Source organism: Pipra filicauda, unplaced genomic scaffold, assembly GCF_003945595.2.
Source record: "Pipra filicauda isolate LSUMZ 115617 unplaced genomic scaffold, ASM394559v2 scaffold96_size2947999_pilon, whole genome shotgun sequence".
Lineage (NCBI taxonomy): Eukaryota > Metazoa > Chordata > Aves > Passeriformes > Pipridae > Pipra > Pipra filicauda.
The window spans coordinates 2,507,945-2,532,188 of NW_024105164.1; the positions used below are offsets into that span (position 1 = coordinate 2,507,945).

The 24,244-nt window shown below is 38.5% G+C and overlaps 1 protein-coding gene and 1 long non-coding RNA gene across 7 annotated transcripts in view; one reads left to right on the plus strand and one right to left on the minus strand.

Annotated features, from left to right (window-relative positions):
* The window catches only part of PPP3CB (protein phosphatase 3 catalytic subunit beta), a 48,401-nt gene extending 31,041 nt beyond the window's left edge, over positions 1 to 17,360 (minus strand). For all 6 annotated transcript variants that reach the window (XR_005567320.1, XM_039391466.1, XM_027719695.2 and 3 more), the window contains exons 1-4: positions 17,144 to 17,360; positions 6,439 to 6,639; positions 4,237 to 4,361; positions 679 to 790 (exon numbers count right to left, since the gene is read on the minus strand). Coding sequence is in view for 5 of the 6 variants with exons in the window: in XM_039391466.1 (XP_039247400.1) it covers positions 679 to 790; positions 4,237 to 4,361; positions 6,439 to 6,639; positions 17,144 to 17,213 (508 nt within the window). In the remaining variant the exon portion in view is untranslated. The remainder of the gene's footprint in view (positions 1 to 678; positions 791 to 4,236; positions 4,362 to 6,438; positions 6,640 to 17,143) is intronic.
* On the plus strand, positions 17,154 to 23,564 carry LOC113987293. The gene is made up of 3 exons (XR_003540455.2): positions 17,154 to 18,212; positions 20,778 to 20,934; positions 21,053 to 23,564. It is a non-coding gene; the product is annotated as an uncharacterized LOC113987293 (long non-coding RNA).
* The last annotated feature ends 680 nt before the right edge of the window (positions 23,565 to 24,244 follow it).

The following is a 24,244-nucleotide window of genomic DNA, read 5'->3' on the forward strand; positions in this document are numbered from 1 at the left end:
TTCTTCTGTTATCTCAAGAGTGGAGAAACTATTTTTGTTTAAAAAAAAACCCCACCAAATAATTTTTTTATTATTTTCATACAATTACACAGCATATGTCAGTGTAAAACTCTACTGAGAAGTTTGCAAATTCTCATTTAGAGTGAGAAGGTAAGAACTAATTACAGATTACATCATTTTTACCTACATCAAAGAGGGTTTTACCAGGCCAAATGATCCATTTATCACTGGATCAATATTTACACAAGCCTTCAAATGGCGAGGCAGCTGACATCACCAAAAGAGTTATCTTACTAGTATAGCTGAAAATCAATTCCCCAAATGGAAAGATTACTCAGCAGTAGGGTTTTTCTGCCAGCTTCACAATGCTGCTCAGCAAGTTACTCTGCACTCCTGATTACAGCCAAGAGAGCAAAACAAACTTCCTCTCTTCAGGATTTTAAAATCAAGATTGATACATCAAAATTTATTCCATAATGTATATTTACAGGCACCTGTCTTCTTGCACTCCAATGCCACACTAAACTGCAAGCACTTCTATAATAGAAGTCAGTGGGGCCTCCAAATGTTTGCAAGACCTTAATTAAACTAAGAAACAAACATGTCTTAAGCATAGTGACAGACTGCAGATCAGCAGGTTGAAAGTAAGCTAATTTTACATTCTTAGACAGTACTTACATTCTTGCTTAAAGGTAAAATACTCTGTTAGGTGTCTGCATTCATGGTTGCCTCTCAAAAGAAATAATGTGCTTGGGTAGAGAATTTTCAGGACCCATAAGTACAGCACACACTGTTGAAAAAAAAAAAAGGGATCCAGTAAAATACACTAGTTTATAAGAAATTTAAAAATTATTACTGAGAAACACTAAGTAAGGACGGTAACAGCTTCAAAAGCAGGCACAGCTTAATGTGCCATTTTAAAATACAGCACTACTGCCCCAAGTCCAGTTCTGGACACAAGTTATGCAGATTGCCTACTACTTTTCTTAATAATAGCCACATAGAATGCTGAAAAAATATGGACACTCAATAATAAAATAAAGTCAGCAGAATTAAACTGCAAAACACTTTCATCTAGACAAATACTGTATGTGTTTGTGCCTAAAATCCAATTTTATAATACGACTCTAAACACTCGCATAAGAAGGAAAGCAGACATTTATTAATAGAGACTGAAGAAAAAAACCTGACAAAATCATTTACATTAAAGTTAGCTGTATCATTTGGAGATCATTCCTAAACTAAGAATGGACCTACATTGGGAAAACTGGTTGCTTTCTCAGTGTACAAGCAGCAAACTCAAATAATTACAGTAAGTTTCCATATATCATTGTTACTGCAACATCAGCAGTGAACAGAGTTGAAGACAGAACAACAGAACATGTATAATTATTTCAGTTCACAGTCTTGCTACCACCCAGCAGTCCTGAATGCCCAAAATGTACTTCCTAAATTTCAAATCTAATTCGTGTGTTTTTAACTGAGTACAGAAATCTCAAAACCCCAGAAGTTCTGGACTCCATCGAAGTCACCTGTAAGTCATTATTAGTGTTGTTCCTAATCAATAGTCACCTGCCAGTCATTATTAGTGTTGTTCCTAATCAATAGTCACCTGCCAGTCATTATTAGTGTTGTTCCTAATGTACCCTGAAGCTATCACTCTTCAAAGTTATTTTGCACAGAATAGCAGAGTATATGAACAAGGAAAGAAAACAAATCAGTGCTTTAAAAAACCACCACAAACATTGAGAAATACATCAAAGACTTTCACTGTGAAGTTTAGCTAAACTAATTCCTGAATTTTTATCTTCTTAGTAAAAATAAGCGAAATAGTAATTTTGCTAATGATAACGCTTGCCTTCCAATGTTTCTGTAACTCTAAAATATCATTGCAAAGTCCCCAGACTCTTTAAAAGTGCTTCCCAGCAGAAAGCATAATCAAAACAACTGTCTATCATCAAATGAATACATGAATCACTTTGGCAAATTCTACAGTTGTGAACTGTTTTAGTTAAGTCAGGTTGCATGGAAGCTGCCAAACTTGAAAACATTTAATAGAAAAGTGGCAAAATAGTGCCTTCCTTTCTTAGTATCTTCCTGGATACTAAATTTGATTAAATTGCTGAGATTTACATGTTCTCAGGTATGTTACCTATTAAGCACAAAACCAAATTATTTGTTTTACCTTTCCTGTACTGGTATATTTATTTTTGTTATCAAATACAGACAGACTAATGTTAACATTCTTTATGTCCTGTTACTTCCAGCACAGAAAAGAAGAATTTGCACACACTTTTGTGAAGGAGTCCAGCTTGATCCCTGCAGTTTGTTATAGACAGTCATGGTAGCATGTACTTATCTTTTCTATTTGAAGTGATAACATTTTTAAATTAGAATGCATTACTACTAAAATATCAATGCACTTAAATATGTTTCAGGACAGACAGATTACGAATATATTAATGAAAAATCAAATTTCACTGTTCCTACATTTTTTTAAAATGTCACCTTTTTGTGAAAAGCCGAGTATTTTATCAAAACTATATTACCTTTCCAATCACTAAGAAAGATTTTAGAGTAACCATATATGAAAACTCATGGAGGTCAACTTAAAATTCCTAAATGTTAATTAAGACAAAAACTTAAGTAGGAAAAAAAATTTTAAGGTTAAAATGGGGAACAAAAGGCTGATTTTCATGTACTACCTTTTTTATTTCTCAACAAGACCACAAAGCATAGTCCTGCCTTGATGCATCTGCAGCAGTTCTATTTCATTCAGACAGTCTGCACGTACTTCATAGGATCATACACAGGTTTAGGTTGGGAAAGACCTTTGAGATCACCAAGTCCAACAGCCACTCAGAATAGAAGTGAATTATCTCAATGAAAGACGAGATTTTTAAGAACCCTAGAGTTGTTTTCAAGAATCTATTTAACATATCTTTACATATTCTGCAAGTATATTTAACTTGACAAATACGTTGTTACTCCTGGGGATGGTCCTGTGCTGGGCTGAGAGTTGGACTCGATGATCCTTGTGGCTCCCTTCCAACTCAGCATATTCTGTGATTCTTTGATTATATTAAAAACTAAATTAAAATGAGAGGAAAAAAAAAAGCAAGCCTGTTCTTATTAATATATTCAAGAACAATTATTTCAGAAGTATTTTTAGGTGTAATGGTTGAAAAGCTTTAATAACATGCTTTGATGTGGTAACACATAGAGCTACTATTTACAATGTAAATGTCCTTTCTGAGGACAATTACATTATTTGTAATCATCAAGAACAGGCCAAGATCATCAAATTAATAAATAGGGAATGTCTACTGAAATTTTTCCTTGAAGATGAGGCAACTGCTCTTGCTGCATCTCCTGTCTGTCTACCATCTCTAACAACCCCAAAAGGTTTGTGCATGCCCTTCACAGCACATACCCCCACAGGTGATTAGAATGGCAACATTTTTATACAGAAATGAAAGACCATACACCGTGCCTTGCAAGACACTATTTCCAATGGTATGCTACTCCATTAGATTTGGTATCTAGGCAGAGATCCCAAGCTGAGGCACTTCCCAGGTTGGCTCCAGAAGAATAGTTAACCTAAAAATCATGGCTCTGAAACTAATCGATGTGAACAAGTGAGTATCTCTGAAATGTAGCACACTTAATAAACATGTTGAAAATTAAAAAATTATTTGAATTCCAAATAACTGTAAAATTAATGGCAGAAATACAGGGCATCCTTGGAGAATATCTGTATTTGCTCGCAGAATTTTAGTAAAGAAAATATTAATAATTATTAAAAAACATTTGATTACACAAATAAAATTAATTTCTTTTATAAAATAAACATCTAATAATATTAAACAGATAACAATATTGCAAATAATAAATTAAAAGACCTTGCAGTCATGACTCACCTGTTCTCCAAAAACATACAAACACACCTTCCTGCATATTACCGCAGAAGCAGCATTATGTATAATAGTGTTATAGAATTCAACTTTTAAAAAACTAACTAAAGAAAGAGGAGGAAAAATTAGTAAGACTGGTGATTTCAACATGACAGTCCAAACAGCTGGTCAGTATCCTCCTGTAAACAGGCCTGTCACAGGAGAAACCACAGCAAGGAACACATTCACATGTTAAAGCAGACCTAAAATTTCATTTGAAAACCTCAGTGAAAGTGTGCTTATAGAAAAATTTAGGACAAAACAGATTAATATATTCAGTTACCTCTATACTAAAATAACCTCTGTCTACATAGTCACCGAGGAAGAGGTATCTTGTGTTAGCAGGTGATCCTCCCACTTCAAACAGCTTCATTAGATCAAAGAACTGGCCATGAATATCACCACACACTGCAAGCAAAAATTTTGTTCAAATTAATTTTAAAAAAATCTAACAGAAAAATTACTAAGTTATAGTTAAGTAAACAGCCACAAAGTACTTCTAATTAAGAGGAAAGGCAGGTATAAAGTAGGACCAATAGAAATTTTTGAAGGTTCCCCATTTGCTTTTCATTAAGATGCTGTCTTCGCCACCTGTGGCAATGCTGAAGATAGCCCTATTTGAGTCTAGCAGACTGTGGACTCTTTTTCCAACACAGTTAATGCACTGAGCACTGTGGTCTTGAAAGCTGTCAGCAGCTCTTCACTGTCCTCCCCAATCCCTTAGGTATCTTTGCTAATTCTCCTTGGTATGTGTATTTGAAAATGCCTGCTGCTTTGCAATGATTAGCTTGAGTCCATGAGTATGCTTTTTTTTTTGAGTCACACTAACACACCTTTTAATATCACCATATCTTCTCTTTGCTCAGTTACTTTTCTCCTTCAAATAACCATGTTCACTATTTCAACAGTGGATTTTTCATGTACTTTTAGAATATGAGAGGACCAGACCAGTGGTCAGCAACCTAAGGCAGAAGTGCCAAAGATAGCAGATGGGATGTCTTGGAAGAGCATACAGCAAAGCCAGGTCATCTCACAATTAAAAAAAGTAATTAAAAATTGCACAGAAGAGACAACTGCTCCGATCTCCTCTTTCCCACAGGAGTTCCCAGTTAGTGGAAGTCAGGAGCTGCCTTTTCACTTCTGCACGAAGTATTGCTGATAACCATTAACAGGAACTTGAGAGACTATGCTTTTCATGGATGCAAAATGTCACTGATCGACTGACAAATAGCATCTTCTGACTTCTTAGAGTTTATCTGTAAATTCTTTGGGGGGGGAAAAAGTTGTTCTAATTTTGGAAAGAAATACTGGATATGGCACACCACACTTCAAAGGTTATTATTCTCTTAGATCAGGCCATTTGTCATGACAACCTACAAAATATTAGGCTGAATAGAATGTGTCCACTTATATGTTCTTTTTTAAAAATTTCTACTCAAACACTGAAAGAACTTTCCTTCTTTTTCAATTGCCAATATACCAACTACCTGAACAAACGGAAATATAAAAATTCTAAACAAATTGTAGTTTTGAGCTTTATCTGGAACTGCAAAAGACTGAGCTCAGAGACAGCCACTTAGTGGTTTCCACCATTTCAACCACTCATTGTTCAGAAAACATCAGTAAGAATAATAATGTACTGTTTTAATGTCTTCATTTACCCGATACTAACCGATACTGATGCCCTAAAAGAAGCTTTCAGACACTAATTTTATATTTGTCCATTTAGAGGAAACCACATTCAGATTAAAGAAAATCTGATTTGAACACAAAAATCAAATCTACTTTCATTATCATAAATAACAGATATGCAACATAAACTACTTTCTATGAGTCTAGATTGTTTATAAATAAAAATACTAAAGGACATCAATTCCACCTTTCATCAGGTCAAACAGAAATAGAACTCGTAAAACTATGAAAATACTCCAAAAAAAGCTAAGAGTCAGTTTTGTATCCCAGTGGATCTGGTCCTAGTGTCAAAGATGCTAAAACAATCTTTAAGCACTTTCCAGTACTACTAGTCTCACAAGAACATGGTTTTACACGGAATCACCAGTCTTGCTTACAGATGAACTATAAAAGTGCATTTTTCACTTAGAATCTCAGTTCACAGTATTTTCTTCAAATCACAGCAATTGGCTTCTCTTCACATATTTAGATTTCAGGATTATCCCGAGTTCAAGCAGATGCCTTTATTCCTACTTACAACATTGCAGGAGTTAGAAATCCATAATTCAACACAATTTAACTACTTCATTTTTTAACCAATTTTAATACCAATCATACTGGCTTTTTCAATAGGTTTAATGCCTTCGTTTTGCAAAACAATGTGCAGATTGTCAAGCAAATGCAGTTGTGAGGGATAATTCAATAAGACTAACATGGAAATTTTATTTTAGCGATTTTAAGACGAATTCTACTACTGAAAAAGTCTGGGTTTTTTTCAAATTTAATTATGTGTGAAATTATCTAGAAATATTACCTGTAATTGGAGCTTCAACTTCTATCATAGTTTTTTCCCTCCGTAATATTGCAGCACCCTCATTGATGATTCTAAGTGCAATTTCTTCATCCACTCGACCCTCTTTTATCAAGTGGTTCTTCAGAATGTCAACCCTTGGTCTTCCATCTGTGTCAAACACTTCTTCAGACGTTAAGCGATGCGTTGGTGGAAAAGGGACAGCTAAAATTTAAAAAGAAGAAACAGTAGTCACGACAGCGCTATTTTAAAAACACGGTCCATCTAGGATTGGATCTATCATGGAATAGCTGCTATCCAAAGTAGCAAACTTTTTTTAAATCACCCAAATTTATCACATCATTAAAATCCGGATAGAATAGTGCTGTGTACATATCTAAAAAAATAAACATCTATAATACGTAAGGTTGTAGAAACTATAACGCAGAGTTAGAAGGCACAATGTACAAAATTTGGAAGGGTCAAAACTGGCTTTGCAGAGGGAAATAATCTCTGTCCAATATACTGCCACTCTCTGAAGGACTCCTCAGGTATTGGTGATGCAGGATATTCATTTAATATTCACTCAGACTTGCAAAAGCATTTAAAAATTATCCTATCATCAAAGCCTCAGGGGGAAAAAAACACCAAAAAACCTCAACCAAACAAAACACCACACCAAACCAAATCCAAAACCAGCAAGAAAAGGATACAATATTGTTTGAAAGATGAGAAATAAAAGGAGATAATAAGTAGTGGTTGGGAACCAAAAGCAGGCTCAGCAACTGTCCAGACAGAACATCTGATGGCCATGAATTCAAACAATGGCAGTTCATTTACTGCACAAATGAAATATGGATGTTGGACATGGAAAAAGAGGATACTTCAAAACTACCACTAAACATTGTGTCATGATCTCACTCATGCAGGATTTTACAGGAAATAAAACTAATCTGACCCTGTCCCCTCCTCAAGCCAACCACTGCTGAAAGAACAAACTAAATGAGAAGCAAAACCATTCTGTTTCTCTCCATTTAAAACAGAAAAATGGGAGAAGCACATCTATTCAAAGATAAGAACAGACTTGTAGATAGATTATTCTTACTTATTTTCTTACTCTCCAAAGTTAGAACTTTACATTCCAAAAATCAATGCTTAAATACTAAAACATTTGCTGACTTCACTTAAATTGATTTCCAGATTACTAGTTACTAGTAACACATTGCTAGTCTTCTCTTTTATGGAATAATTAAAGTCTATCAATAAAACAACTGATGCATAAATCACATACATATATATTCAGTGAAATTAAATTAGACTAGAAAATAAAATGGAGAATTTTCTACTATTCTTCCTATAAACGTTTCTAAATAGGAAGAGCTGAAAAATGTGTTTTTATTTTCCACAGTGTAGAACAACTTTGGCACTTTATTTTCGGGCAGAAAGTGTTTTATTAACAAAAGAGAGATTACATGTGTTTTCTTCAGTCTCCTCTAGTAGTGATCGAAGTTTCACTAGGAAATGTTAAAATTCTGTGTAGTCCAAATGTTAATAAACTTAACTGAGTTAGGAAATCAAAAGACAATTACTTCTGTTCCATATAAAATTGTTTAAAAACCTAAATCTGGCTCTGAAAAGAGAAATTAACTGCTCTGACAAAATAAATTTAATTCTTAGAAGCACTTCATTATGATCGGGCAAGCACCAACTCCAGTATTCACTGTTTTTCTGAACTTGACTTTCCAACCATTATATTATCTCAATGTTACTTTTGCATTATTTCAAAGTTTATATTAATCTGTATATAAATTAGCTTTAGGCCCTTTATTCCCCCACTTTTTTTAAAACATTATTTGTGAGCCCACAACTGCCCTCAGCAATGCAAAGTTGAGCTCATTCTTTTATGAGACCAGACAATTCACAAAGTAGATTTCTCCTGCTTTAATTGCTGCAAAAGCATTAGAGATCACACACACCTTCCCAGAATCAATCACCTCCAAGTTCTGTGAGAACTGTGCTTCATTAGTGCCAGTATTATTCCTAAATAAGATCTACTTAAGTGAAAGATGACTTTTTTTCTTTTTGGAGTTTTTTTGGGTAGAAACAGGGTGTGGTAGGAAATGGTCTGTTAAGGTGACCACCTGTTCTTCATGCTCTTAAGTGCAAATCATTACTGATTTAGGACTACCAATGGCTGCAGATTCAAAAAGATGGTGTTGACCTCTTCCTTACAACAGTTCAGACTTTTCAAGAGTTCTAAGTCCATGGTAAATGAAATTTGGTTCTCTTAATGAAGTTCTTATGTCTACTTAACGTATTTCAGATCAGATTAGTAGAAAAATTAATTCTATTTTAACAAACTATAGCTTTGAGTTTCTCTGTCAAGTTACATTTTAATCCAGTGTCAAGATCTGTCTCACTTTATTTGAACTAATATACTTATGAAGATTTGAATTTAAAACTATATCCAGGGGTTGGTTATCCATAATGCCCAAAACCCACAAATGTAGTATAAGAAGTAATTAAGCACCTTTAAAGTTATATTTGCCTCATGAAAAAATGAAGTCTTAAAAACCCATTCCTCAGAATTTAACAAAATCCTTTTCACACAATGCATGTATTTTCCCATTGCTAGAGAATGATTTTTTGAGAATAATCTTCAGAGAAGGCACAATAAAACATGGCTAGAGATTTTATCTGTACCACCCAGTGAATAAAAAGTAACACTTACTACAAGAAGTGTTTCTTTCCATTTTACACTTTAATTTTTGTCTCAGCAATAGTTAACACTGTATCAGAGTGCATATCTTTGAAAAATATTACAAACAACATCTTTTAATAGGTTAAGGATGATAATTTTTGAAACATGTAGACAATTTCGGCAAACTAATGGGTTTAATTAAACCTTTGATGAAGTAGTCATAGAATGTTATAGCCTAAGGAAAAAGAATTGCATGATGTGTTCCAAGACAGAAATATAATCCATGTTTCAAAGTCTTTGTGCATAACCTGCGCTCTCGGGACTGCAACAGAATGGTAATTAAGAGGAATTACCCTAAGGAAATAACATGGTGTTAGGCATTAAGGGATTCCCTTCTACCATTCCCAGCAAAGCCAAACAATAGAAAAGCATTTAGAGATGAATCTCTGAAGTAATACACACTGCAGTACAAAATAACAGACATATCCTATTAGTAAAAGTGTAGATGTTAATAACGAACATAACATATCATGATTTACAACAATGTACAAGATTTTTCCGAAACAAACAATTGCTTACTAGCGAAAATGAATCAATTTCCCTTCAGAAATACGTAGATACAGATGTTACAATTTTAACTACATTGATCCAGAAATTTAAACAGTAATTCCGGGGGAAAAAAACAGTGAGTAGTTTGAGGAATTTGTTAGTAAAATACTTTGATGTTTTTATAACTACCTGTATAAGAGTTAACAAAGAGGGGAAAAAGATCACCTTTCCTTTATACTGAAGTATTACTATGAGATACCAAAGCAAAACCTCTGAACTTCTACACTGACCTTCTACAAGTCTCTGGGTTTATACCTTACAATAAAGCATGCAGTGGAGATCCAAAGGTTACCACCAATTTGAATGGACACATTCCCAGTACATAGTAAAGAGGTTCAAAGCAGAAAAACTACATTAGTGTGGCACTTAACCCAATACAATAATCCCCGCTGAGAGGTGCAATATGGCAACTAAGGCAAACATGCTACTTCCAGACCCAAAGCAGATCTCACATTGCCTAGTAACTGAGTACAACAGCAGCTGCTAATAAAATCTTACATGTAGATACTGTAAATTTAAACCATGCTGATACATATGACCATTGTAATAACCTGGGTTAAATCTGGCTTGTATCACAGACACCCTGTTGGAACAGGCTCATGAAACAAGACGAGATCAAAGCCTCTGGAGTACTGTAGGAAAAAGCATCAGGGATTAACTGCACAAGGTACTGTACTTCCACAAGCAAAGCTGTTTCTGTCCTTAAGACTGTAGAACTTAAATAATTCTTTTTCTCTGACAGAGAAAGAAAATTAGCCATTTTTCCTCAATAATCAGAAGCCTGTGACAGGTTTCATGACCTTAGTTTTGGCTGTTATACCAAGCTCAATGTCCCAGATTGCATTTTCTGTTCTAAGAATGTTTTTGATTTCAAAGATAAAGTCTCAGCTCACATTACTAGGGTTGCTAAACACAGACACTCTCTTTGTAAAGAATTTGTTGCTTTGGTGATAGATATACATGAAACAGCATATATAATGTTTGTCTCCACCAAGCGATATCATATATCAATACAACCATGGTGTTCCATGACAAGAAAGGCCAGCATCCTTCATTTTGTCAACAGGTTTATCACCATGATAGCAGAGTTGTCTGTGAGTTTTCTGTGACTTAGTCAGGTTTTGTGGGCCTTTGGTTTTATAAATGCCTTGCTGTCTATGTATTGTCACTCAGAAGAATCACAAAGCCTAACACCCACCACATCTTTCAGTCTGTCCCTGGCGTTTTCACACCTCTGCCAACATCTATAAAGAAGGAAAAGATGTAGCACCCATGACTGCTATGAGGACAGAATATATCCAATTATCCTTCTGCATTTGGAAGAACAGATTTGAAAAAAACAGCATAAAGACATCACAGATGGTCTGTGGACCAGCAACCTTGAAAATACTAGATAAGCACAAATACACAGCAGTGTCTACTGGAATCAGAAAGCTACAATCAAAAGCTGACAAAAACCACATTACCCTATTCATCCCAAACAAGAAAGCACAGATTCAGCTAAGTCAGTTTCTTTACAAAAACTATCCCAAAGTTTCTTTGAATGGAAGGTTCTTGCTAATAAGCTAATAAGCAAGCATTCTAGAAGCAAGAAAAATGACCCTGTAAACCCTGAAACCCTACAGCAGCACTGCAGGCACTATTTATTTCATCCTCACTTATCACGTACTTCCAGTCTTATAAATTTCACAGAATTTTAGATCTCAAATGAAACTATATACCTAGTATGCCAAGGTGCACTCACTCATCTTTTATACTGTCTGTGTAGTTTTTCAATTAACTTGGTTGATGTTTTTGGAAGTTCCTCTCAGGAAAATATAATTATTTGTTTGAAAAGTATTTAAAAGATATTTCTCCCATTAAATGGCCACAGATTACTATGCCAAAAGATTACTTAGTGCTTAAATGTGCTTCTGACAATGATGGATGCATAGTTCTTTCCCTCCCCCTATTCTCTTTTCCAAACAGGGTGGTTTAAGGATTTTCCCTAGTTTCATCCAGACCACCACGTTTATGATCACCCATATAACTATTTTCCACTATTTTTTCCAGATCCTGAATAGATGCTTTCACAGTTTTTGCCTCCACTGCACCTTATTGCTATGAAATCCACAATTTTAATTGCATGTTATATGAAAAAGTGTTTCACCTTTTCTATTTTGTTTGGTACTGCATTTCTACTTTTCACAGGGACACAACAACAATAACTGTTTCTTCCTACTCAACTTTTCCATTAAATACCATTCATAAGGTAAGCAGTATCTAACTCTATCCCCTATTCAAGTACCCCTTTTCCAAATCAGAGATTTCTCATCTTTGTCACTCCACCTTGCCTGAAAGCCACTCTGTGCCTCTGAACAAATCTTTAGATAAAGAAGAAGATCAGGAAGATGGAACAAAATTACATGTTGTTGCTCAAGATGCACACATAAATGGCATGTTGGTGCAATCTCTTTTTTCTAAACCAATCATCTAGTAATCCCTGAATTCCTATCAGACTGTTTGACTGCCACTGCACTAATATTTTCAGAACATTATCCATACAGATCCTAATATTTCTTTCTCAAGTTCACCACCTTCTACATTTAAGCAAGAATTGTTCTGTTCTTTGTAGAGTCTGCTCTATCTGAACAGCATCTTCTTTACCCAGCCTCTCAGTCTAACAAGAGGTTCCTGAAACATCTCTGGAAGTTTGCTATCCTGAATAAGTGTCACTATATGCCATTCACTCTGTTTTCTAAAGAACTTGTCAACACATTTAAAGAGCACAGATGACAGATGTTAACCTTCCTCTACCATGGGAGTTTATTACCTATTAACATCCTTTCTTTGCTAACTAATTTTGATCCAAAAGAGTATATTTCCTCTTTTGTTTACTTTAAAGGCTTCAATGAAGGAACCTGATGAATAGTTTTGCCTGGATCAGCAAGCTTACTGGCTCCTTCAAAATATTCTAACAATTTCTCTTAATTTTCATCTCTGAGAACTGTACCAACTCCTCTTTAATACTATATTTCCCCAGGGATATAGTTAGTCTACTCTTTCTTACAAGTGCCATGATTCTGTTTAAATTAAACTTATTGATCTACGCTCTCCAGTTCAATCTAGAATTTAAAAAAAATGCTGCTCTGCTCCACCTCTCTGACTCAGAAGACAAGTTACGCCACTGGCTATGAAAAATAAATCCACAATTTTGCACCCAAACCCCCAAAGAATTATTTTAAAAGCACCAGAGAAATATCTTCTGATTCTGGGATATTTTTTTTTGGAACATTTCTTTTGTTGATATGTTTTGAAATCAATTCCATTTCAACTAGAGAATTCTTTGGTCCCATTCAGCAGTAAGAACTGACTCATGTGCGAAAGAGCCCTTAATTCCTTACACAATAAACGCACATGTAAGTAGCTGCCTGATTTTTGTGCTCTGGCCTTACCTTCCAACCCTCAACTGCCAATTTGCCCTACTGAAATTGAGGCAGGCTTCCATTTCTGGGTGGGGTTTTTTGGGTTTAGTTGCTGTTACTTCAAGTTTTATCCACTCTATCCCCTAAAACAAAAAAAGATCAGTTGAGCGCTTACTTGTCAGAATTCAGTTCCATGCCACTGCCTCTCTCCCAAAACAAAACTGTGATTTTTTAAAATATGACCTTTCAATACTCTCTTTACACTGCTGCTTTTCTGGATCATCTTAGAATAATTTCTAGCCAGCAGGGTAAGTGCCTTATAATATTTTTAAAACAGGCTTCATGCTGCATGTCAACTTTTAACCTTTTACCTTTTTTTTACCAGACTCTGAATTATAAAGTTAAATACTGCAATGATTTGTTTTTCTCCTTACATGGACATAATTGCCCAAGAGTAGCTATTAGTGCCTTAATTTAGGATCCTGCTCAAGGGTTACATCTCTATGGGTTTCTCTGAAGAGTTGTTTCAATAAGCTTCCATTTAATATCCAAAATGACAGTTTGCCAATCAGACTGTACCATGACTTTTATCCAAAACAAAGGAATACTGAAGCCTTCCATTTCCAGAAGAAAAGATATAATCTCCAAATTTAGCATTAGGTCAGCATGACAAGGTCCTGTGGATTGCTTCCCAAAGTCTACCAACACCCACACAGCGGACAAAGCACAATGCTGGGGAGGATAGAGCACATCCAAGTACAACTTTGGGGTGTAGTTACCCACAGGTGGGTTGGAGAAGCCCTAGTGCTTTGCCCTCAAAGAAAAGCCAATGAAGGCTCATCCCTGCCATGCCCAGGACCACTCTATCAATCTGTCTGAGTTTACAAGCACTTCTTCCTCCCTACAAGTGAAAAGCACTTTAGTAGGAGGTACTGAAACAGTTGTTTAAGCAGAAAAGATACATCCACAAATTTAAAGTTTGAAAGCCACGTGCACTGAAAGGTCAAGCGCAATGACTGAAGTCAGTCAATTGTCATCCAACAAGAAAGGCAAACCCAAATCCAAAAGAACCAGATACAGCACTTAGATATCAATGGCAGTTTAAAGAAAAAAGGTTTTGACAGAACATAATAGAGGAACCTGCTATCTTCTACAAGGCAGTAAAACACTAAGTATCCTTCAAAGATGAAGAGGGTGCCTTAGAAAACAGTGAATCAGGAAGACAGGTACATTTTCTCTTCTTTATTAAGAAAAAAAAAAGAAAAAAGCAGTAACAACAGCCTCATCACAAGATATCTTTTGGGAACCAAATGCCAAAAGCTGACTTAGACACTTCAATTCCATAGCTAACCATTAATTTATAGGAAACTCTACAAGTACAAATTACTTAGGCAATTTAACTAAGCCATGAAAAAAGAAAACTTGAGCTTTTTATCTGCTTTAAAAGCAACCAGTGATCTTTGATGATATAATTCACACTTGGGAAAGGTATGTCAGACCAACACAACTAGATTGTATAGACTGCATATCTAAACCCATTATTATGTGTATTATGTATACGTCTAATATGAGCATATTACACCTGATAACCTTTCATATATTTCTCTAGATATACATACTCCCCACCAATTGCTAAATATATAGGTCAAAATATGAAGGGGGACACATCCTAATCGTTATCCTACTTATTAAAAAATATTAGTTACTGATGATGCAATAATTTAACCATTTCTTCCTGGGTGAGCATCTCTTGCCCATTTCTGCTAACATATATTATCAGTGATAAAGAATTTAATTTCTCACAGCAGCTGAAATTTAATTGATTCTGTTCTTTCTTCGCTCTTCAGTAATACAGAGGAAGAAAATAAAGCTTAAATAAAAGCAAGAGGAACAATACAAGTAACAGCAAGCTTTAAGTCTTGAATTCACACTTCCTCCCCAAAAGACTCAGTACATGGAAAGCATGAAAGCTGAAATATGGACCAATAGACAGATACACCAGATAATATTACTACATTTTTCTCCATGGCTTTTCTCAAGAACCTGAGACATTATAAGTGACATATTTATTGTACAATAAGCAAGAGTATGGGGAACGTTTCTTGGTACGTGAGAGGCGATGCATCTGTTTGTGAACAGGGACGTGACGCAGTTGTCACATTTTAAGGTGGTTTCAACAAATGTACTTATGTTGCACAGATGCTCCCACTCAGGACTGACATAACCTGCAATCTTGCACCTCTGGGGTCACTGTCTAAAATAAATATTTTCAACTGCACTGCACCTAACGGAGGAGGGGAGAACCAAACCACCCTGTCCTTCGTATCAATTACACAGATGGCTTGGCACAACTGGCCAGGCTTTCTCCAGAAGCCAGTGATTCAGCAGGATAGGTATGGATAGGACAGGTCAACAGAAGGTATAGGAAAATGCTGTATTAACTGGTTGTAATTATGTCAGATGAAGCCATCAAAGCCTGATTACCTTTACAATAGTTCTGCGTCCTGAACACCCAGGTTCAAAGAAATACTGCAACCTCAGGCAGTAATTGTGTTAGAATGAAGCAAGTCCTAACTGCAATTTTAAACAACCAGATGCATAGGTCACGTTTAACAAGCTGAATTATTAAGTGATTAGAAATCAGCAGGCTTTCCACTGCATTATAAAGTATCTGATCATTTATTATTAATTCTTTTCCATTGCTTGAAGAACTTAATTTCTTAACACGAATTGCACTAAAGGTACAAAAATTCAGCGATTCTAAACACCACATGTTAAAGCAGCACTAACGAGTACAAGTTTCCAATAGACTGGTTTTAATATTTTCTACTTTTACTCTTGCAATTTATTCAAAAAAAATCAACAGGTTAAGCAATCCAAAATGAGTTACAACTTACTGCGAGCAAAGCTTTCCAACTTACTGGAAAACATGCCGATTTCCAAAACATACTATGGGATTCCAAGGCTTTAATTAAGACCTGCTGAAGAAAAATACATCCTTGTCGTTTCTCAAGGCCCCCTGTTATATAAAAAGTTAAATGACCAGATTCACCCCTTCAAATTCAGCGAGACCCTGTATTACTAGGAACGTCAATCCTAAAAGCAGAGTGCTTGCATACAGTCGTGAATTCCAGCAGACCAGGCCTGCCATCACAACCGTCCACACTGCCACCATCAAACACAGTTCAACATGAAAACTGCTGAGATCAAAATAAAATGATCTGTAATTTGAGCAAACACAACCTAGGAATTCTTTGAAGCTCTACCTACGCTACGCTCTTAGCTGACAATTTAGGTTTAACAAATATATTTTAGGATGCTTTGGTTGCAAAGGATTATTCTCCCCACATTACTAATATGACACATTTGATGGGATTCAGAGGAAATAACTCAATATTTTACAGCATTTTTGTGGCTAATTTAAAACGTTTTACTTTTTCTTCTGACAAGTATAACGTTTGACTTTTAAAGGCCCCCCGCGAGATTACCAAGGAAGGCCACAAAGAAATAGATCAAGGTGAATTTTCTCCATCAGAACTAGAACCTGAGAACAGCAGCCAATAGAAAGGGCGGCAGCACCTTCCCACTCGCTCTTTCCCGGCGCTGTCAGCTCCTGCAATCACCGGGCTCTGCCCCGCGCGGGCGGCGGAAAAGCCCCGCGGAGCCGGAGCCCGGCGGTGCCCCCGGCCGGCCCCGCACTCGCTCCGGGCAGCGCATCCGGGCGGGACGCGCCAGGCCCGCAGGCCTCGGGCACCGCTCCCGCCGCGGCCCCGCCGGGCCCGCCCGCGCCCCGCTCGTCCCCCGCCTGCAGCAGAGCCCACCCCGGTGCTCCCCCGCCCGAGCGGGCATCCCACGCCCCCGCACGGCGCCGGGCAGCGCTCCCGTCCCCACCCGCGGGCAGGGCAGCCCGGCCCGCACACGGAGGGCAACGCTCCCCGCGGCGGAGCCGCCTCTCCCTCTCCGGGCACTCGTGAGGGGGTCGCGGCCCGTCCCCGCGGGGCAGGGGGACGCTCACCCTTGACGGCGCGCTCGCTGGTGGCGTGGGGCGTCAGCAGCAGCACCTTGCTCCCCTCCTTGGCGGACATCGCTGGGCGCTGCCGGGCTCCGGCGGCGGTGCTGGGCGCGGCAGCGCCTTCGTCCGCCCGTCCGCCGGCGGCTGGCGGGGCGCGGCGGGGCGGGCGGGGGCGGCTACAGGCGCCGGGCGGCGGCGGCCCGGCGGAACATGGCGGCGGGCGCGGCTCGCGGCTCCTGGCGCAGCGCGGGGACGGTCCGCCCCGGGCCCGGCATGCACCGCGCCGCCGCCCGCCGGGCACCGCGGGAGCGCGCGGGACTCCCGGCCCCGACCCGGACCGCGCCGACTCTCCCGCCCGTGCCGGGGCGGCGGCGCGGGGCGGGGCGGGGAACGCGGCCCGGCGCCTCCCGGCACGGCCCGGGGAGGCGAGTGAGGCGTCCGGAGCGCCCCCGCCCCGGCACGGGCGGGCGGCGGGCCGGGACTGAGGGGGCGGTGCGGCGGGCGGCCCGGCCCCCAGCGACCCCGCACCGCCGGGAGAGGGCCGGCGGCCACCATGGAGAGCTCCGCGGGGCCGCCCCGGGGGCCGGGGGAGCCATTTTGTGAGGGGGCGAAGTCCTCGGTGCCCCCCGGGCACGACCGCAGAGCGAGGAGTCCCCCTGTCCTCAGTGGGCGCCTCTCGCCCACAGCGCGGCTGGAAGGGACCCCACGGCCTCACCTGTCGGTGCAGGGCGGGCCGAGGGCAGGACAGGGAGGAGAAAATAGAAAATTCCCCCCCTCCCCCCAAGGAAGAACCTGGGCATGGCTTGCAGCAAGCTCCCAGCACCAGATAGTTCAGCCAAACTCAGCTCCACGCTTGAAGCTGAACAAGCATTGAGAGCAGGAGCTGCCCCCTCCTCGTCCCCGATCCCCCTCAGAGCCGCCCGGGCAGAGAGCGGGGCAGAGGCTCAGCACCACGGCCTGGTCCTGGCAAGTGCAGATCACAGGCCTTATGTCACACACAAACCCTGCAAAGTTGGTGCAACAGGTCCAGCCACATACAGTGTATAAGGCAGGACTTTGCCTTGGCAGAAAGGTTGGTACAACTGTACTAGACCTAAGCAAATCTGGTTATGATGACTACTCTGTCTTAACTTAACTTTGCTGATGAAAAAAAAGGTAACTCGTTCCTGCTCTCCTTTGTAGCAGCAGTTAACCTCACCCTGTCTCCTCTGATTTAGTCTATCCCCAGTTGTACCAGTGCAGGTTGTAGGACTGGCAGTGTAGTTGAGATCCCAGAAATTGGCTAGGTTAAGAAACCAACCAACCAAAAAAAAAAAAAAAAAAATCACCAACAAACAAAAAAAAGTCCCAAAGCAAATAAACAAAACAATAATCAGCCAAAAAGCCCCAACAAACAAACAAACAAAAAAACCCACACCAAAAATGTTCAAAGTGTGCATCACTTAAATATCTTCCAACACATCCAGCCAGATCTAGCAAACATCTAAACATGTACATATAACCATATTTAATCAAATGCACTATATCTGAAGAGTTGCTGGTTTGCATTTCAGCTATCCCTACAGCTCTTATGCATTATTTGTACTGACCTGTGCAATCTATCCTATACAATAAACCAGGAATTTAAGAAAGAAAAGCCACTCAGAGGTAACAGTTTCCAGCAAGGTCTTGGTTCTTGCCCCATTTAGGTCCAAGGAAAAAGGATGACACCTGAGGTGAGGACCTGCCACGTTAAGTATGAAAAGCTCTTTGGCTCAAGCAAAAAGAGACTGAAATTGATGTGTTACACAAGAGCTTGGGTTGACCTTGCTTTTTTTATTCGATAGCCAAGACAGTCCAACAAGAAACGTTGAATGAAACATCACTGTAAAGACATTCAAAGATGCAACTGGAAATTTTAAGGGAATAAGAATTACAAACCCTTGGGGTATTTATTAATGACACTCGTGAGACTCCAAAGTTTTGAAAAAACAAAATTCTACTAATTCTACATCCACAAATAAAATACATGCATGCACATAGAAAGAGAGCTGGGATACATTAGAGCATCATGGAAGAAATCCTGGATGGCTATTTTGGATTTAATCACTAAGCCATCCAGCAGCAGGAAATACTACTTTATACCACATATTCTGCAAATGTCTGTCATTGTACAACCAATTCGAAGGGTCTGTTTTTTAAATAGAACAAAATCTCGTTTGCTTCAATATCATGGACACGTATCCACTCAGAGTATGGAATGAGAGTACGACAGGAAGGGAAGTAAATGTTCCTCCTATTGACTTTAGCATTAGATTAAAGTAGATCTGCTGGAACAAGAGGCACGGGTAATAAATTCAGTCTCTTATTTAAAATCAAGAGAAGCTCAGTAATAAATGCAGTTTGAATGTCTGACAGCATGAAACAGCAAAGAGATTCTCATATTATAAAGAAATTCATTTATCCATACAGTTCCAAACACACAGGGAGCCTGAGACCTTGCTGAGTGTTGTCAGGAATCTCCTCTTCACCTCACCTGAAGTGCAGTTGCAAGAGAAATGCCTTACTTATTTCAGCTGCTCACTTCCCTCAGGAGCCTGTAGCCATGTCCCCTGAGGTGTGAAGTAAAAGGGGCTGATGCAGTCAGAATTCTAGTTGAGGAAAAACCATAGCACAATATTATTTTCTTATGATGCAGCGCCAGAAGGAGACATTATCAGCCTCTAGGCAGCATACCCAGTGCCCTGCATGCTGAAACACTTCCAGTTATATCCAGGCATTACCTGAAGAAAACACTCACATAGATCAGATCTTGCTGGGTTCACAATTCCCCCCCCCCCCAATACATTAGGTTGATATAAAAAATGGTGTTATGTCTCCCTACAAACCACACCTCCTTTAAAACATTAAAAATAATGATCTGATTTTTTTTTTGTAACAACAGCTAGAAAGAGAAGTTAGCTAGCACAGCTACCTTGCTGTTTTATAGTCATTTTTCTGACATATTCTATCTTGCCTCATTAAAATACAGAGCATGTGCCACTGTCATTAGGACAGTATCAAAATCTTCATTAGGCAGGAATCTGTAGTTCCCTCTCCCCCTAAGCCCTTTACCTTGTCCTTGAAGCTTTTTCACGTAGTATTGTCTCTAAATCTGCTAGAAACTCTGAAGGGGCATTGATGTTACCCCAATTTACCTCACGATGAAGGCAAAGATGATTGATTTGATACATCTTGTGTTCAAGTAATCAAACAATTTCCACCAGCACCACAAGTACCATGATTACAGAAAATTAGGAACACAATTACAAACAAACATGACCTTGCAGGTGGAGGTCAGTGTGCCTTTATAATCCTGTTTCCCACAAATGCCAGAGAAATAGAAGCAATTCTGGAAAGCTGAGTCACATTTTACTTCCTGTTCAGCTTTGCCACCAAGTGGCCATTCCATTCCACACATTTGAACACTGAATTAAAAAAAAAAAGAAAGATAAAGAAAAATAGCTAATTCATTCCTGTTCTGACTGAACACTCCAAACCATTACCTAGCTCCTAGCACTGGACTGCTTTCCAAATAACTGCTTTCATAATGGAGAAACAATTTAGCAGGAGAAGCACACAGAATAATCAAGCCAATCCATCTTCTTCTGTACTACAGGGAATGGAGCCATTTGGGATGCAGATGATCCTTGACTTCCTTCTGCTCCATCTCGAAGAAGTACCCGCTGAAGCTGCATGCAAAAGCTGTTTAAATGAAAAGGTGCTATGTGAAAACCTAGACTTTTCTGACACCTCTCCTGACTGAGGCCTGTAAGGTATAGAAGCAAATATATTTTAGTAAATTGTTGTCTCAGACGAGTGCTGTTTATTGAAGTTGAAGCAGAATTTAGACATAAAAATGGATGTGTGAAATTCTGTAACCATCTCTTGCAGGAGGGCGGATGATCAGAACAGTCTCTTCTGACTCTAACAGCGACATACCTTAAAAACTGGCACAATGCAATGTCCCAGAATCATCTAATTACCCAACAAGAACTTTTTGAAAACTAAGAAGGAAATTGAATCACAGGAGAGAGAGATATATTCCAGATCCCAAGAGAAAGATGCACAGAGCAAATCTTGCAGAGATAAACCAGGTCTGAGAGGGGAAGACGTGCTATAAGCAGAAGATGAAGACAAAACTTTAAAGTTGTTCCATTTCATTGACTCTCACTAGTGACTGTTTGAAACTGTTCTTTCTGAATTGCCAGAAACGGTATTGTGATTGGCATAAACTGCGAGACTGCTTCAGAACAAGGCACGTTTTATTTTAAATACCTTTTGACATGTTGCTGTACTGAGTTTCAATAAGAATACTTGAAAGCTTTCTTTAAAGAGGACATAAGACTTCCCTGCTTCCCAAGTAATTTTTTTATGGCAAATCTTATTATATGAAGGCATCTTTCAAAAAGGTTGAAACCATGGTCTTAAGTCATTTTCTCCAGCATCACGAAATCATTATCACTGCAATACTCCAACTGCCAATGTCATCCAGTACCAAGAAGCTGCACTGACTTAAAAAGAGAAAAACAAAAACCAAATTATCAGATAGTTGCTGGTATAAATGACAAGCTACTTTACTACTACAGTCTATCCTGTCACACTCCCTTCCTGCACACACTTCCCACCTTCCCCAATAAACTCTCTGAACAGGCTGAGGAAGCACAGCTATGTTAGAAAAGCTAGTCAAGGCCACAGTCATTACTTGCATCATATCACAACGGTGAAAAACAGGTTAAAGCAACACAACCTGACTCCAGAATTTCATGTGATTTTTAAATACCAAACCCGATCAGCCACATCAGGTGGTCACACTATTTTAAAACTCACACCTCTGGAGTGATAGTACCTCAAACTCTTCTTTAGGTTCCTCAAAACATCACTCACTTTCTCTGCTTAAAGCATTCCTTCCCCCGCTCTTATTATCTAGTTCAAACTTTTCCTTCCTTAGCCTTAAGCGATTGCTCTTTCTCCTACCATCTGAGACCAAGCAATTCCCTCTCTTCATTTATCTTACTACCTTGACGATATTAATAGAGTATTAATAGTCACCTCTACTCACTCTAAAAATTGAGTTCACTCTGCTTTTTGCTGCCCTCCTTTGTGTTCTCTCATTTCCTCAGTGCCTCCACAAGCAAGAGACTTAACTGACAAAGTATTCAAGGTAAGCAGGTCTGTGTATAGGACCTTATAAAAAAACCAACCACCTTAATGCTCTGTAATAGGAACTATGATATAAACAAACCAGTGTGATACTTTTTTTTTTTAATTAACTTTGATGATTCTATGTTGATCCATGAACATGATGTCCTACAGATCGGAGAAATCCCATTAATCAATTTTAAAGGAAAGTGTGAGTGGAATAAACCAACAAAAGGCAGATATATGATGACTCAGTTGCTGAAGAGTATACACACTCTTTTGTCACAAACACATCTGGCCATTGTTACTGCATGGCCAAAGCACAACTGTGCTTTCAGCCTACCCCTCTGCACCCTTTTCTCAAGCTCCTGAGACAGAACACCATTAAGTATTAGTAAGAATTAACTGTTACATTGGGACTGGACAGGGTTGAAAAAAGGGTTGAACAAAAAATGACCCTCATAATTGGACAAACCTGAGGTCACGAAGAAGGAATGCAGAAAAGGGTATCCCAAAATAACCCCACATAAACATTTAAAAGCTTTTCCACTACATATTTATATGCAAATAGAAAATTATAAAACCATTGGAAAGACACGGGCTTTCCCCCCCACCTCTGCCCACCACGAGAAGACATTACCATTTTATTTTCTGGTCTGCACTACGTAGCTCTTCACATGAATTACATCCTTGTGTTCAATACAGTAATTTACTGTGAAAAATCAGTTAAGACTCCCACACCCATACCTTCCTCTCCCTCTTGAGTAAGGGGTCAAATACCTGTTATACTTGCTATATTAAATAGCTTCTTTGAAGCCTCTAAGGGCAGTTTCCAAAACCAGTCTAGAGCACTGAAATGGTTGTTTAATATCAACTGAGATTTTTTTAATCCATCTGGAGAAACTAACTGAATTACAAAAAAATAGAAATGTATGCATTATTTAATTCTATTAGGAACAATTAATACATTGTGTCATGAACAATTAGTTGTTTTTTCTTAAATGTACTTAAAAATACCCAACTTTAAAATCTTGTAGCTGACTTGACTGTCGTATAGTGTTCACTTGCATTTGATAGATATATTTTATAGCTTCAAAAAAGTCAGTCTGAACCTTTACAAAAAGCCATAGTATGCTGTATTGGACCTACAGGAGTTTGAAAGCAATTGATTTTCAAGTAACAAACCATGCAGTTCCATAACAGAACCCAGAGATTTTTTTAAAATAGTACAGAAGCTGTGATGGTAGGTTATAGTCATATTTATCTCTCTCACAACCTACATCTTATCAGATGAGTGAAGTAAAAATATACATTCATTAGTTAAATTAGACTTTTGTGCAGCATTCCAGCCAAGTAATTCAAGATTAGTAAGTCAAAATTTGTAAATCAAAGCAAGTCAATTTTGTTCAGCTACTGTTTACTCTTCACATAGATAGTGCATGTTAAACAAGCTCATGCTTTAATGTGCTTTTGGCAACTTAAGACAATCTTTATTAGTTTGATTTTAAATTTTTTTTTGTAATCAACAAGAGTTCTATGCTTGGAGCTCCCTCAATTGACAGTCACATAATGAACTGGTATAAATTTTGAGTAAAAGCCTGGAATGACAGATAACCCTAGACTGCCACCAAGTAGTAAAGAAGCTGAAATTTAGCAATATGAAATGATTCTTAGATTTATTATCAAAGTTCAGCTTTATTGTACTCATTTTTCTCCTGTATTCATATTTAAAATTATTTTGATTAGTGATATATACACACACAAAGCTTCTGAAGCCTGTGGTTCACTGGTGAATCATCTGGGCCTGGGCCAGCCAAAACTTAACATAATCCTTCTTCAACAAACCTACTGTAAGTTAGTTTACAAACAGATACTTGATCTTCTTATTCACAAGTATATTCAGTATTTACTCGCTCAAGAATGAACATTAAAACAATTCTATTG